Source organism: Sinohyriopsis cumingii, unplaced genomic scaffold, assembly GCF_028554795.1.
Source record: "Sinohyriopsis cumingii isolate HCF-2022 unplaced genomic scaffold, ASM2855479v2 utg000721l, whole genome shotgun sequence".
NCBI classification, from domain to species: domain Eukaryota; kingdom Metazoa; phylum Mollusca; class Bivalvia; order Unionida; family Unionidae; genus Sinohyriopsis; species Sinohyriopsis cumingii.
Genome location: NW_028315926.1, coordinates 669,602 through 686,874, shown reverse-complemented (window position 1 = coordinate 686,874; position 17,273 = coordinate 669,602). Strand labels below are relative to the sequence as shown.

At 35.3% G+C, this 17,273-nt stretch overlaps 1 protein-coding gene and 1 long non-coding RNA gene across 4 annotated transcripts in view; one reads left to right on the top strand and one right to left on the bottom strand.

Moving 5' to 3' along the window:
- Positions 1 to 17,273, top strand: part of LOC149773267 (uncharacterized) — a 142,485-nt gene that overhangs the window by 53,700 nt on the left and 71,512 nt on the right. The window lies entirely within an intron of this gene.
- LOC149773269 (uncharacterized) overlaps positions 1 to 17,273 on the bottom strand; it is a 41,714-nt gene that overhangs the window by 14,458 nt on the left and 9,983 nt on the right. The window contains exon 3 of the mRNA XM_089946541.1: positions 11,098 to 11,225. Within this exon, the coding sequence (XP_089802667.1) occupies positions 11,098 to 11,160 (63 nt within the window). The 5' untranslated portion in view covers positions 11,161 to 11,225. The remainder of the gene's footprint in view (positions 1 to 11,097; positions 11,226 to 17,273) is intronic.

The following is a 17,273-nucleotide window of genomic DNA, read 5'->3' as shown; positions in this document are numbered from 1 at the left end:
GAAATATCAAGTCTGGCCCATGAAACTCCTTTTGCTGGTCATTTAGGGATTAATAAGACTTATCACAAGATGTTGAATAACTTTTAGTAGCCAAAAATCAAAAGAGATGTTTGCAAATACTGTAGATTTTGTCAGAAGATACCTAAGGCTGATCTGCAACCTATTCTTGCATTTGATGAAACATTTAGCAGAATTAGTGGTAGATTGTGTCAGTTCCTTACGTAAGACCACGTCAGGTAACCAATACTTGTTGACCACAATGTATGCATGAACAAGATTTCCATTGGTATTTCTTTTCAGGAATATTAAAACTAAAGTAATAGTAAAAGCTTTGATAAAGTTGCTTTTACTCAATGTGGCCTTCCCAAATCAGTCCAATCTGAGCAAGGGTCAAATTTTATGTGTGGAATTTTCCAGCAATTTATGTCCACATTATGCATCCAACAGTTAAAATCTTCTGCCTATCACTCTGAGAGCCATGGGGCATTATAAATATTTCACAAAACTTTGAAAAATATGATTCGGTCATATTCTTTCTATACAACAGGCAAAGATTGGTATGAAAGGCATTCATTTACTTTTGTAAGCTGTTAGGGGATCAGTTCAAGAATCTTTAGAATTCAATTCCCTTGAACTAGATTTCGGACATACTCTGCGTGGACCACTGAAGTTGTTAAAAGAGAAACTTCTTTCTGATGAAGATTAGTCTTCTCCATTATGTTTCCAGTTTTAAACACAATTTGTCAAAGGCTTGTGAGGTTGCAAGAACTAATCTGTACTCTACTCAGTCCAAAATGAAATTAAGGTATGATAAACATATAAAGGATATGAGTTTTCAACCTGGTGATAGAGTTCTGGCTCTCTTGCCTATACCACTAAATCCTCTTCAGGCCATGGTCCTTACACAGTTGAACAAAGTAAATGATTTAAATTATTTCATAAATACTCGTGAGAGGCAAAAACAGAAACAACTTTGCCAGATAAAAATGTTAAAGGAGTATCTTGATAGAGATAGCCAGGTTAATCATGCAATTACTTTAGTTGTACCTGTCACTCAATGAAGATTTAAGTGAAATGATGCAATCAGACTCTACTGATTTTGGAGTGACATTTGTTCAGAATTCAGAAATTATGAACGATTTGGACCAGAAACTTTCACATTTGCAACAAAAAGAAAGGAATGAACTTAAACAGTTATTACTTGAATACAAGCACTTATTTCCAGATGTTCTTACAAGAACAAACACAATTTTTCATGATGGTGAAATTGTAAATTCCACACCTGTGGAACATCATCCATACAGGATGAACCCTCTCAAACAGGAATACTTGAAAAAAGAAATTCAGTATTTGCTGGAGAATGATGTCATAGAGCCCAGTAAAAGTGACTGGAGTTCACCATGTATATTTGTTCCAAAACCAGATAAAATTTTCCGTAAGTGTGCTGATTATGGGAAGGTGAACATTGTGACTAAAACAGATTCATTTCCATTATCAAGAATCGATGACTAGATTGATAAGATCGAAAATGGAAATTATGTCACCAAATTTGACCTTCTGAAAGGATTTTGGCAAATTCCATTGACGGAAAGAGGAGAGGAAAATTTGGCATTCATGGCTCCAGATGGACTTTATCAATAAAAAGTGATGCCGTTTGAGATGAAAGGTTTGCCAAGTACTTTTCAATGTCTAATGAATATGATTGCATCTGGTCTAGATAATTGTGATGCTTACAAGATGATGTCATCATCTACAATGACACCTGGAAAGAACATTTAGTAACAATTCGTAAATTCTTTGACAGATACGCTGATGCATGTTTGACAATTAATTTATCCTAAATGAGTTCTGCTGTGCTTGTGTAACATTTCTAGAACATATAATGGGACATGGACAGGTTAAACCGATAGATGCTAAGGTCAAGACTATATCTGAATTCCCTGTGCCTATCAGTACAAAGCAACTGTTGCAACTTTAAGGTATGGTTGGGTACTATCGGAAATTGTGTTCCAATTTGTCCATAATGGCTGAACCCTTGACAAATTTATTCAGCAAGAAAACCATGTTTCATTGGACTGAAAAATGTCAGGAGGTTTTTTATAAGTTAAAGGCACTAAGGGGTTTCACGGTTAGTATTTCCCCATGAAAACACCAGAGGGCATATCGGTGCACTTCTGGATAGTTCAGTCAATCAAGATGGCAGATGTAGAACGAGAAAATGTGACAGACCGCTCACATTATGCAAGCAGGATCGATATCTCACTATCTTAAAAAGAAATTATATCAATATTTGATCAATTATTTTTGCATCTTTTATTTTTTTCACTAACTTGCGCTGCATCCAGCTTTCAAATAAATATTATCTGTCCAGTTCAGAACTTCATTATCTTTCCATTACTACCTTATGCTCTAGTTTGTATTATTTGATTGTGCAAAAGTGTATCGCTGCATACAATGTTCTTGCAATTTATCTCGCTTGAAGAATAATGAAAATATATTTATTTTGTACAGCTTCAATCATAGCAGTTAATGGAGGTTGAACGACTAAAAGAACAAATTCTAACAAGTACTTTTTTTAATCATTGATTTAGGCTGTTGCTTTTCTATTAATGTTCATTATATATTTCATGAAATAACTTGAGTTTGCTCACAATGCACAAATGTCAATCACGCTTGAACAGACAGCCGCATACGAGTCTCATTGATGATTATTACAATTTTATTTCCTTGAACGGTTGGAAATTTTAGAGTACACAATTTGGAGAAATATGATGTTAGACACACTATGCATGTATAGAACATTTGTGGCTCTCACCTATCTGTCTGTCAGTCTGTATTTATGTCTCTCTTTCGTCTGGTGCATAGGTATGTATATTCTCGAATGAATGTGTATTCGCATACGTATAGTACATAAACATACTTCTGGTTAAAAACAAGTACAAAATGATGCTATATTAGAAAGAGTGAGTGATACATAAAGAGAGTATGTTCTTACAAGCAGGATCTTTTTTAAATCATAGTTTGCAATTTTACATCCGGTCCTGTGGATCAATATTGATTTAAAAAGCGAACCAAAGTAATATGACGGAATCTGTGAAATAATTATATCTTTAAAACTTACGTATTTGATGCAAGGAAAGTTAAACAGAAATAAACTAATTTTAAGAAGGCTAGATGAATTTGCTGGTGGCAGTCAGAAATGTTGTCTAAAGACCCCAGCAAATTTGATAGTTATTACCTGTCAGCATAAGCAAAGAAAAATCATGCTGAAAGTTTATAAATGTACCGTCCGATATTTGATGTTTCATAAGTCAAAAATAAAATGAAACAGAAAAAAAAAACGTCTTTTGGGCATGTTATTTAATCTGAATATTGTACGACATTTACACCCAAATACGAATACATATTCCGTCTGCATTAATTACACTCATTTATCTTTATGATAGTTAATGTAATTATTGCTTTGTTAAATTCTTCTGAATACATTAAAATACTTTGTTCCAATTATTTTAGAAAACAAATGTTTCTGGTTTAAAATATTCAGCGTTGCAAATCAGCTGACGTATCGAATCCTTGTTATAATTTTCTTATCGAACTTGTGTTATAACTTTTTAACTCGTATTATTAACGAACTATTAGCCTTGTGAAATAACTGAGAAAGAAGGATATATCAACATGTGAAAAATGCAAATTGTTGAGGTTGTTTTCGTTAAAGTTAAATAACCAAAAATGTGCAATAAATGTTTAAAATCGGAGAGCAGAGTAAAATATTCCTACAAATGTATCTGAAATTATGGATAATGAATTTATATTATCAGGTATGGACAGTGTATTTAATTTAATTATTTGATATCATTTAAGTATGGAAAGTAAATATTATTTAATTATCTGCTATAATGTAAGTATGGACACTGAATCTAATTATCTGATTTAATGTCTGTAATTATTCTCCTAGTTTGAACAAAAGATGCTTGACATATATAACTGATTCATTGGTTTAACCATAATGATCTGTATGTAGTACAGCTAAGATACCTTCCTTTGTTGACTTTATGTTTCGCTAACCAAGTTTAGAACGGTGAACTATCCGGAACTGCAAATTCTTTGTAGGCATGCGCATTGGAGGTAAGGGAGGTAATTTTAGGCGCTACGATCAGTAACTCCTTTGTAACCGTGAAACCCCCTATACTTAAAGGTGTACCCGTTCTTACAGGCCCAAATTGTATAAATCATTTAAACTGTTTGTTGGTGCAAATCATATTGGGATTGGAGCAGTATTGATTCAAGATGATAGAAATGGTGTTGATTATCCGGTGTGCTTTTTTTCTAAGATATGAAATAAGCTCCAGAGAAATTATTCTACAATCGTGAAGGAATCTTTGGCTTTGATACTGGCATTTCAAGATTTTGAAGTTTACATTAATTCAGCTCCTTCTCCGATTATTGTGTTTAGTGATCATAACCACCTTACTTTCATTGGCACGATGAAAAACAAAAATCAGAAATCATTAATGTGGAGTTTGTTGTTACAGTAATATAATACTGACATCAATCACATCAAAGGAAAAGACAATTTAATTGCAGATGCACCTTCTCATGCACATAAATATTATTTCATGTATACTTTGTATCATTCAAAAGATTTCTTATGTTATTTTTTATAACCCACATGTATAATTGACCTGTGGTAAAAAGAAGGCTTTATTATATAAATCTTTCTTTTTTATGGGGGGAAGTGTTATGCATATTTAATTTAATTATTTGTTAGTTTTTACATTTTTTAATTACTTTTATTGCATGCTATTGTAATGTAACGTTTTATACTAGATTTGATATTGTTTAGAATAGAGTTCAGTTCTGACTGAATTCTGTTATATTTTTAACGCAAAAACTATTAATGTAATCATTGTATCTAATTCTCAACTAGTTCCGGACATTGTTTCAAGCAACATATTTTTATATTGTTATTCTTTTTCAGATTATGAATTGTTAAGTCAATGTCATACCTGGACAATGTGATAGTTATCATGTAACAAACTTCCATTTCTGGAAGGTTGACCCGCATATGGGCATCTGTTTTGCGTTTTAGATAGACTTATTCCTAATGTATTGAGAAAGAATTGTCAGTCATACCATAACACCTGAAGAGTCAAGTTGTTTTATGTTGTGTCTAGTTTGGGCTAATTATTTTATTTCCTTCACATTATTCTGAATTCAAGTGATTCTTTTCCCTGGAAATACTAGTGCCCTAAATTGATTCTTGGACAAGGACATTTATCGAAACTTGTACAGAATTAAAAAAACTGGAATAAAATTGTCTGTGATTGAACAAGAGACTGTTGACACTTCAGCATGTCGCATCTTACAACAGATGTCATTGTCTTCCATTTTGGATTTCACTGGGATTCAAACTCAGTTTCATTTAGGATATTTTATTACTAGAACTTCTACTTTTTTAATTACTGGATTATTTTTGGACTTGATTCGTAAAACCTACACTCTTTTTCTCATTTTTCACTTGATATTCTAGGGAAATATTTTTTTGGTTAAATTGTACAAAGGTTCTTGTCTTCACTTTTTTCCTGTTACATTTTGTAAGAGCCTAGACTCATAACACATGGAAGATATACATTATGCTGCTTTATACACATCATACAGTATTCTCTGATCTATAGGATCCCTACAGTATACTGCCATATATACATCATACAGTATTCCCTGACCCATGGCAGATATAGTATACTGCCTTATACACATCATACAATATTACCTGACCCAAGGCAGATATAGTATTCTGTCTTATACACATCATACAGTATTCCCTGACCCATGGCAAATATAGTATACTGCCTTATACGCATCATACAATATTTCCTGACCCATGGCTAATATACTGTATACTGCCTTATACACATCATACAGTAGTCTCTGACCCTTGGCAGATATAGTATACTGCCTTATACATATCATACAGTATTCAGCGATCAATGGGATTCATACAGTATACTGCGTTATACACATCATAAAGTATTCCCTGACCCATGCCAGATATAGTATACTGCCTTGTACACATCATACAGTATTCCCTGACCCATGGCAGATATACTGTATACTGTCTTATATACATCATGTAGTATTCCCTGATCAATGGGATCCATACAGTATACTGTCTTATATACATCATACAGTATTCCCCAATTCATGGCAGTTATACTGTATACTGCCTTATGCACATCATCCAGTATTCCCTGATCCATGGGATCCATACGGTATAACACAATAATAATAATGTTTATTCTTGCAACAAGGCCACCGATCCAAACTGCATGCACGCATGTGAAACATGTACAAACCAAAAAAATTTAAAAAACTAGTACACACTGACCATTTAAGTTTTAAAGTTGTTGCAATTAACAAGCAAACATTTGTAGGATATTTATAATATTTCCATTTAAATGGAAATAATATATTTACTTACAGTGACAGTGTAGTAGGTGTTGTGTAGGACATGACGAGTATAGTCATTAGTGACTTTTGTAGACAGGAGGTATATAATCACTAGTGATGTGTGCAACATGAGGTGAATAGTCACTTGTGAATATTTTGCAGACAGGAGGTGCATAGGCACTAATCACTCATTTGTAGACAGAAGTGGTGCAATTATGCTGGACAGTTTTGTAAACAAAATCAGTGTAAACACTATGGAAGGTTTAGTTGGCAGAGGCCGTATAGACAGTCCATTCATTTTCACTGGCTGTCTAAGGGTATAGTCATTGAGGTAAGTTTTATTCGCAAAGGATGTATAGTCATTCAAAACAGCTATTGAGGAAGAGGAGTAAAGTCATTCCAGCCAGTTTTGTTGTTAGAAGGGGTATTGTCTGTCCAAACAGCTTTGGTGGCAGAGGGTGTACAGCAAGTGTCTGTACCATTCAGAGAGGACAATTAGGAGCAGACAATTTAGAGAGGGGACAACTCACTCAGGAATTTTACCTTTGTAAAGAAATGTCGATGGATTCAGTTACATGGCAACATATAACTGTGTGTGTTACCTGTTACCAGTAAGACTACATTTTTAAAACTGTTTTCCTAATCCATGGAATAATAGTAACTGCCATGTGACAGCAATATAATCCACATAATTTATGGCCATGTCTTAACATATACTCAATGAGACAAACATTTTGATGTTCAGTCCCACTCTTTCACAGACATAAAATCAGTCCCACTCTTTCAGCAGACACATAAAATGAGTCACACTCTTTCAGGAGACACATAAAATCAAACTCTTTCAGCAGACACATACAATCAGTCACACTCTTTCAGCAGACACATAAACTCAGTCTCACTCTTTCAGCAGACACAGAAAATCAGTCACACTCTTTCAGCAGACGTATAAAATCAGTCCCACTCTTTCAGCAGACATAAAATCAGTCCCACTCTTTCAGTAGACACATACAATCAGCCCACTCTTTCAGCAGACACACAACATTAGTCCCACTCTTTCTGCAGACACAAAAAAGCGATGCGAAATGCAGCATCACAGTCAAGAAACAGACAGTTGCAGACTGATATAAGTACACGCCTTCTAAACAATTACTAAATGACACCATTGTTGTATGTACTCGCAATATTTATTTGTTGTATGTGCTCACAATATTTAATATCACTTGTTAAAGATTTTTCCTATTAATTCATTGTATGTCGCAGGGTATTACTAACACTTAACAAGATACATGTCTTCGAGTTTTGAGTAGTTGAAATGCATAAAAACTCTTAAATGGTTACTTACTATTTGTTATGCTGGTTTCTCAGAGAGACAGTATATAAGATATCTGAATTTAAAATTGTATCTTAAAGACACAATATTCGACATCATGTCCTTTGAATGTCTTGAGCCAAATGGTGAACAATTCTACTGGTTTATGAAGGCTGTCTTTATCATTTGTAAAAATAATAGAGGGGAAGAAAATATGGCAATGTAGTAATTGTCCCTCCAAAGCTCACTGCACACTGCCAATGGAGAAATGATCAAAGGTCACAGCCACACTGCCAATGGAGAAATGATCAAAGGTCATTGCCACAACGCTAGTAGAGAAATTATCAAAGGCCATTGCCACACTGCAAGTGGAGAAATGATGAAAGGATCTTGCCACACTGCCAGTGGAGAAATGATGAAAGGATCTTGCCACACTGCCAGTGGAGAAATTATCAAAGGATGTTGCTACACTGTCAGTAGAGAAATGATCAAAGGCCATTGACACACTGCCAATGGAAAAATTATGATCAAAGGCTATTGCTACACTGCAGATGGAGAAATGATCAAAGGCCATAGCCACACTGCCAATGGAGAAATGATCAAAGGTCATTACCACAACGCTAGTAGAGAAATGATCAAAGACCATTGCCACACTGCAAGTGGAGAAATGATGAAAGGATCTTGCCACACTGCCAGTGGAGAAATTATCAAAGGATGTTGCTACACTGTCAGTAGAGAAATGATCAAAGGCCATTGCCACACTGCCAATGGAAAAATTATGATCAAAGGCTATTGCTGCACTGCAGATGGAGAAATGATGAAAGAATATTGTCACACTGCCAATGCAGAAATGATTAAATGCCATTGCCACACTGCCAATGGAAAAATGATGATCAAAGGCTATTGCTACACTGCAGATGGAGAAATGATGAAAGAATATTGTCACACTGCCAATGCAGAAATGATCAAATGCCATTGCCACACTGCCAATGGAAAAATGATGATCAAAGGCTATTGCTACACTGCAGATGGAGAAATGATCAAAGGCCATAGCCACACTGCCAGTGGAGAAATGATCAAAGGCCATTGTCACTCTGCTAATGGAAAACAATGATCATAGGTCATTGCTACACTGCAAATAGAGAAATGATCAAAGAATGTTGTCACACTGCCAATTAAGAAATGATCAAATGTCATTGCCACACTACCAATGGAAAGATGATGATCAAAGACTATTGCTACACTGCAGATGGAGAAAAGATCAAAGGTCATAGCCACACTGCCAATGGAGAAGTGATCAAAGGTTATTGCTACACTGCAGATGGAGAAATGATCAAAGGTTGTTGCCACACTGCCAATGAAGAAATGATCAAAGGCCATTGCCACACTGCCCATTAAAAATGATCAAAGGCAATTGCCACACTGAAAAATGGAAAAATGATCAAAGGCCATTGCCACACTGCCAATGGAGAATGATCAATGGCCACTGCCAAACTTCCAATGGAGGAATGATCACACTGCCTTTATATGACTTGTATGCTGCATCATCAGGAGAAATTGGCAAGCGCATGCTAGGATATCAATCAAATGACAAACTGAAGAATTGGAAGAACATTCTCAGGTTATAGTTCAATCAGTACCTGGAAATTTGTCTCAGGTCACACAGGCTTCTTTATCAACAACTGAGACTACTAAACACAAAATCTGGAGATACTATAATTTTCCTTCAATTGAGAATAAAAACTTTCCTCTAAAACTTATAAATACGTTGACTGGTTCAATTTTAGTATGTCACGAGGAAGCTTTCATTCAATTTGTGCTGATGAGGATCTTGATTTCTTAGCTGGAAGTCAAATTAAATTATGTGCATTGCTGTAGCTACAGCATTAAACTGGTTGTATAAATATCGGACTTATCACATTTTAAAGAAAGTACTGTTTTATAATAATGGAAATTTGGAATCTGATGTAATAATTGACATGGTCTGAATTTTTTTCAAAGCGTTGTGAAAACAAAACATATGGTTTGATTCATCTAAGAATTATTATGTGTTTCATTTTAATATCGAATGTGTCAAGTCTTATGTTTTCTAGAAAAAAGGGGCATGGTCAATCCATGCAGTTTTCTAGACAAAATGGGTATGGTCAATCCATGCAGTTTTCGGGACAAAGGGGTATGGTCAATCCATGCAGTTTCCTAGACAAAAGGGGCATGGTCAATCCATGCAGTTTTATAGACAAAGGGGTGTGGTCAATCCATGCAGTTTTCTAGACAAAATGGGTAGAGTCACTCCAGTTAGTTTTCTAGACAGAATAGGTATAGCCAATCCAGTCATTTTTCTAGACAGAATGGATAGAATCACTCCAGTTAGTTTTCAAGATGGAATGGGTATTGTCACTCTGGTCAGTTTCTTTGACAGAATGAGTATCGTCACTGAGTATAGCTTTGTAGACAGAAATGATAGTCATTCAGGACTGTTTTGTTGGCAATCCATGGGCAAATAATTCAGAACAATTGTAGTGGCAGTCTAAGTGGTATAGTTTTACAGGACTGTTTTGTTCGCAGAAATGATATAGTTACTTACTACCATTCTGTTGCTCAGATAAGTTTTGTTGGTAGAATGGGCATAGCCACTTGGGACTGTTCTGTTGACAGAAAGGGCATAGCCACTTGGGACTGTTCTGTTGATAGAAAGGGCATAGCCACTTGGGACTGTTCTGTTGAAAGAAAGGGCATATTCATTTGGAACTGTTCTGTTGACAGGAAGGGCATAGCCACTTGGGACTGTTCTGTTGACATGAAGAGCATAGTCACTGGGACCGTTTTGTTGACAGAAAGGGCATTGTCACCTGGGACCGCTTTGTTGGCAGATGATGCTTTCATCTAGGCACATTTAATAGACAGATGTGTAATCACCAAGGGCAATAAGTCACTCTTTACTGTTTTCTTGGCTGAAGGGTGTAGTTACTGAGGATTGTTTGAGGGCAGAAGGCATATAATGACTCCAGTCAGTTTGTTGGCGGAATGGGTACAGTAACCCAGGAGGATTTTTCTTAAGTGGTAATAGCTCAGGAGTTCTGTTGGCAGAAGGGGAATATTCATCATTAACAGTGAATGTTTAAAGTGGAGGAACTTATGTTTTTTTGTTGTTAGCCATTCAAAGGATTGTCATGGAGGACAGTTTTCTGTCTAAATGGAAATAACTTGGAACAGTTTTATTGGCAGCTTAACGGATGTTAATTCAGGATGTGTTCAGTGTAATAATGCAGAAAAAAGACACAATTCTAAAAACAAACCTAATACAATAATAATTTATCATTCAGACTTTTGAGTTAACTCACCTTGACTTCAGACCCATCCTTACTGTAATATGTTGGTTTGGCAATGATGTTTAATTGTTCCATGAGTCGTAAGATGTGTTCCTTGTTGTCATGGAAATCTGGATTATTCTTCGTTGACCAGACAGCTTCTGGAAATTGAAAGAGAATGCCTATTACATTAACAACTAAGGTATTCATGTAGATGCAATTTTTAAGACAATTATACAAAAAACATTCTTTCAAATATACTGAAAACATCCTAATTTGTGTATTGCTTATGTAGATATAATTTATGCAATATATAATTCATAACATTGGAATATCACACATGCCCTTCTGTGTGCCGTCAACCATCCAGTGCTTTGGTTGACAAATGACTAACATCGTAAAATATCATAGGTTACCAACATCTGAATAAATATTATAAAGTTGGTATTAATGATGGAAAGCCACTGTACACTACTGTATCGAGACTCAAGGAAGTCTACTGATGGCAAGCCGCTGTACACTACTGTATCCAAACTCAATGAAGGCTATTTATGGCATACCACTGTACAATACTGTATTCAGATTCAGTGAAGGCTATAGATGGCATGCCACTGTTCACTTCTGTATACAGAATGAAGGAAGGCTACTGATGGCATGCCACTGCACAGTAACTGTATGCAGATGCAAGAAAGGCAATTGATGGCATGTTGCTGTATGCTACTGTATCCAGAATCAAGGAAAGCTATTGGTGGTATGCCGCTGTGCACTACTGTATCCAGATTCAAGGAAGGTGATTGATGGCATGCCACTGTACACTAGTGTATCCAGACTCAAGGAAGGTTGTTGATGGTATGCCACTGTACACTAGTGTATCCAAACAAGAGGAATATTCATAATGAATATCCATGTGCGATACCGCACCAAACTAGAGCAATGCTGATAGATAGCATGTCCCTGTAAATTAATTTACCCAAACTAGTGGAATGCTATTGCTGGCATGTCACTGTAAACTACTGCACCCATTCTTGAGGAATGTTAATGATTGTGGTGCAGTAGTTTACTAATGTAAACTAATATACTTTCTTTCTGGAGCACATTCCAACATTGTACGATCCAGTCCCCCATCTTAAAGCGTAAGCCTCTCAGGTAGATCCCTGCCGCAGAGGTAATTTTAGTTGGAGATTTGGAATTGTCTTTTTCATGTACCAAACAAAAAGTAGTTAGATTTTTGTTTGGTGCTTTACAGCAAACAAAACACATAGGTTTCATGTAAACATTTGAAGTAACATGAATTATCAAAGAAAACACCTGACCAGTGGTGAGACTGTTACCTGGACTATTCTGGTCACAAGTCCATCATCCTAATTATTGAACCAGCCAGACTCGTGCGTCCACTGGTTGCCTCATATGACTGTAGGGGATGTACTTTGGACCTAATCTAGATCAATATGACTTGGGGTGGGTGTGTTTGCGTCAGTAAATATATGGTTGAATGGTGAGGATCTTGATAGTTTCAGAACAGTATGAAGAGGACATTTCAAAAGAAAGAGGGATAAACATAGTACAGTGTGCAATTTGTGGCAATTTATGGAATAGATGTATTGGTATAAATTTAGTCAGATGAGAGATTGCAACACGAAGACTTTCTCATTCACATTCTTTACCTCAAACAATAAATATCAGTAACACCAACATTAAATTCACACAGTACGAAACCTAGGTGTATAAATTTAGTCAGATGAGAGATTGCAACACGAAGACTTTCTCATTCACATTCTTTACCTCAAACAATAAATATCAGTAACACCAACATTAAATTCACACAGTACGAAACCTAGGTGTTACACTGGACAGTACACTCGCACTGTACCAACATGTCATAAACATATGCAAGGCTGCATATCTTGAGCTGAGACCTCAAACACTAAATATCAGTAACACCAACATTAAATTCACACAGTACGAAACCTAGGTGTTACACTGGACAGTACACTCGCACTGTACCAACATGTCATAAACATATGCAAGGCTGTATATCTTGAGCTGAGACACATCAACTTCATTCACAAATATATTTCAGTTGATGCCACTAAAACACTTGTGTGTTCATTAGTAGTTTACAGTCTGGGTTATTGTAACTCAATTCTGTCTGGTACATCTCAATATCTACTACTTATTTTGCATACCAGGGCCCAGCAACGTGGAATGAATTGCCTATTGTACTCAGACACAGAGACAAGGTGATCCCATTCAAGAGTGCTCTTATAACTCACTTATGTCGACAAAAGACCTAATAATGTTTCTTACCTTAAATATTTTCAGCGTGTTTTTTATGTTTCCTAATTTCATGGTGGTTTTTTTTTAATCGTATCATTTTATATGTTTTTTATGTTATAGGTGTTGTCTAATGTTGCAAAGCGCTCAGATCTTCTAATGATTGGGCGCTATACAAAGTCCTCATTATTATTATTATTATTATTATTATTATTATCATCATTATTATTTAACTCAATTAAGTTTACAAAATACAAATGTCAACTTGAACTAAATGTATATGATCGTAGGAAGAAATTTTTGTTTCTGTTGAAAAAGCTTGTTTTATTTTTTACATTTAGCCTTTACAATTGTATACCTTTGTACAAAAAGGATTAAAGTTTTATAAAATTCTCTCATGACTGATGTCCATGCATCTACTTTGAATCTAATCCAACAATGGAATGGACTGTACACTGGACGCAGTTGTTATCAAGGATGCAGAAAACCCCATCATTCAATACATTTAGCAAGGTCTGAATTTAACCATCAACAAAATGACGTTTTGGGGGTTACAGTGGAAGTGAAAGTTACTACCAACAATAATGCTCAATGCCATATTCCCATTGCAAACTACAACACAATGAGCCAAGATTTATCACAATGAATTTTCGTGAACTATAATCAATAAAGGAACTTAGACTTATTTTCACTTAGACATAATATCACATATCTGAGTTTGTTCTCGACTGCGATGAATATTTACAAACTTTAATGGCTTTCCAGGTGGGATCCCGGTTATTTCCATCAATATTTTCCTTATTCCCTGTTCATGTGGGAATGTAGGGCTAGGGCCACGAGGGCTGCCAATGCGTGCAAACACTTAAAACTGACAACATGCTGCCATGCTGAAAGGCTGTGATCTTTTCCATGGTCGCAAAAAGTATTCATCACTTTTGTCGCTGACTTCTTCTGCTGACGCTTGCCTTTCACGTATATGTATCTGTCACTGTGAACATTGGTTTATGCAGGCTATTGCAAGTAGAAGTCGACATGTATCAGTTGTTCTTGGCCCAGCTGACTATTAAATTCACTGTAAAAGTACATACAATATGGCCAAAAAGAATTTAGAGGAACTGAAGGTGAGACCATTTTTCTATCCTAATGAGTGCTAAAGCCATTTTAATATTTTTGGAGAAACAGCAAGAGTTTCAAATTAGCCTCTGTATCAACCAAATTGAATGATCTATCCTATTTTTATTTTTAACCAATAAAACACCATTAAACGTTTTCGGGTGAAACTTCATGTCAATATGACCATTCATTCAGAAGGCGTGATAATTAGACTTCAAGACGGATACCATGCAAATCAGCTATATTTTTATTTAGGACCAAAAAACAGCATATATCTATATAATCTTTACAACCATCTTGAAGGAGTAGCAGTCACAATATTTCAAAATGTCCATCATAACAACGATACTGGAAGCCAGATCAGCAATACTGTAATATATAACCAATCAGACATAGCAACGAGTCTTCTGGTTGACATTCCTTGTCAATATGATATTCAAGTAAGAAGCAGTGTCACGATTTTATTGATGGCAGTCTGTCAGATCAGCACCAGATTTAGACAGGTCCAACTATTCATCATGAGAAGTTGACTGGTGCTTATACGAAATTCTGTTCATCAGGAGTAACATCAGGATTTCAACATGACAGATATGGAGGCAATATTGGACATCATTAGTATCATCACGATTTCAACATGACGGATATGGCAGTAATATTGGACATCAAGAGTAACATCAGGATTTCAACAGAATGGATATGGAGGCAATATTGGACATCAGAAGGATATCATTTTATTTTGAGACCATCCACATATGATATGAAGACTTCCTGTGACATTCCCAAGTTAACATTACAATCCTAATCCAATAACAAGATTTTCATGATGTCCGCAGTGACAACCTTATTAGATGTCTAATTATCACAATTTCCATTTAGGTCCAACTTGAAACCCAAATGTTAATATGACTTTCCATTCAGGATAAGTAACTGATACCAGGATGTTAACAATGGAAACTGCAATGACCATACTGGTTACTGAGGTATAACTAGATCATGGGATTAATGTGTGTGCAAAGTTTCAGCGTGTTCAAGGCAATCCTCCAAGTAGTATAGGATTCATAGCAAAATCAAACTTATGCTACAGTACAGAAGGACACCGGATGATGAACAACACACCATCCCATAACCTCTTCTAGTCTATGACCAGTAGAATTAATGGCTAGTTAAACATTGCCATTGTAATAAGAGAACTGTTGCAGCAGCACTTTGGTTTGCACATATGACTCTTTTCAAGTGTAAAAAAGATACAGACTTTTACGACCAGAGTGTAATCTATAATTACATAACTCACATATACGATACAAAAATAGGATCCAGTAGATACTGTAAACATCAATTATCAAGCAGAATACAGATTCATATTAAAGTGATATTGATAAAGAACGGTTAGGTCTTTTTCTAAGCGTTTTCGTTTACATTTCAAGAAAGTAATTTTTAATAGACATTATATAGCCAATATTGTGCTGACATGCCATTAAACATGTCAGATACATACCATATATATACTGGGACAGAAGTACACATATACATATAATGGGACAGAACTGCACATATGCATATATATATATATATATATATATATATATATATATATATATATATATATATATATATATAAGTATGTATACTGATAGAGAACTATACATACACATACTACACTATACATACACTGGGACATAAAAAACAACAAAATGAACATTGTTTCTATAGTAGCAAATTATAGGAGCTATAATCATCTGAACCTTTTTCAAATAAAAATTTAATCGTTATTGTGAAAAATTACCTCCGTAGCTACTATACCTGTCAACCACTAGAAGCCAAACCATGGTTAGATTGTGTGTTTAGTGCGATTTCCAGCACATTATAGGTCATGATATGTTGTGGTCAGTATATATGGTAGATGAAGAACTAACAATGACTATAAACTCTAACTTCTAGATCCCAATATATATCTAGCTAAACACAACCTTGTATATTACTCTGAGTTGCAATGATGGAGCAATTTGAGTTTCTGGCCTCCAAATCAATCGACCCCTTCCATATGTTAAGTGCATGGCCTATACAGTTATTAGTCAAAGTATATGATATATAAATACTGTTTATATACAAATACAATGTACTATTGTGTGAATCACACTGACCATGACTGGTAACCCTTTCCCACAACATCAAGAAGATTTACCCTTAATCAAGTGGAAGCTTTCCACAGTTTAGTCTAGGTCTGTGAGGTAGAACTCAAGTTATTGTGCAGAAACATATTTTTTTTTCAATCACACTGACCTTGACATTTCTGTTTGTTCGTAAGTCAATATACTTCTCTATTACCCAACATGCAAGCCATAAACATGCTTTGATGAAGGTACACTTAAGAACTGAAACTTCTGTGCAAATATCATCTTCTTTCACTCATACAGACCTTGAACTTTGACCTTTTGTCCCAAGATTAATAAGCTTTTTCTTTATTCCAAGTGCAAACTATCAACAACATAATGCAAAATACATTTATGTCAGGTATTTTACCTTGAGGTTTGACATACGGACCCCAAGATAGACATTATTCCTTACCCAAAATGCCTACCACCCATAATGTCTGTTCCAGGTATATCATACAGAACTTGTGATTTTGTGCAGAAACCATTTTCCTCTTTTCAGTCCCATTAACTTTGAAATCTGACTTTTAACCAAAGAAACATTATTCTACATTACCATGAGTTCAGTAGCATGTAATATTCTAACCTCAGTACAGTAGCTTGTAACTTTCCTACCAAGTTTGATCCAGCAGGCTCGAAAACATTAGAAGAAATTGAAAAGCAACAAATGTT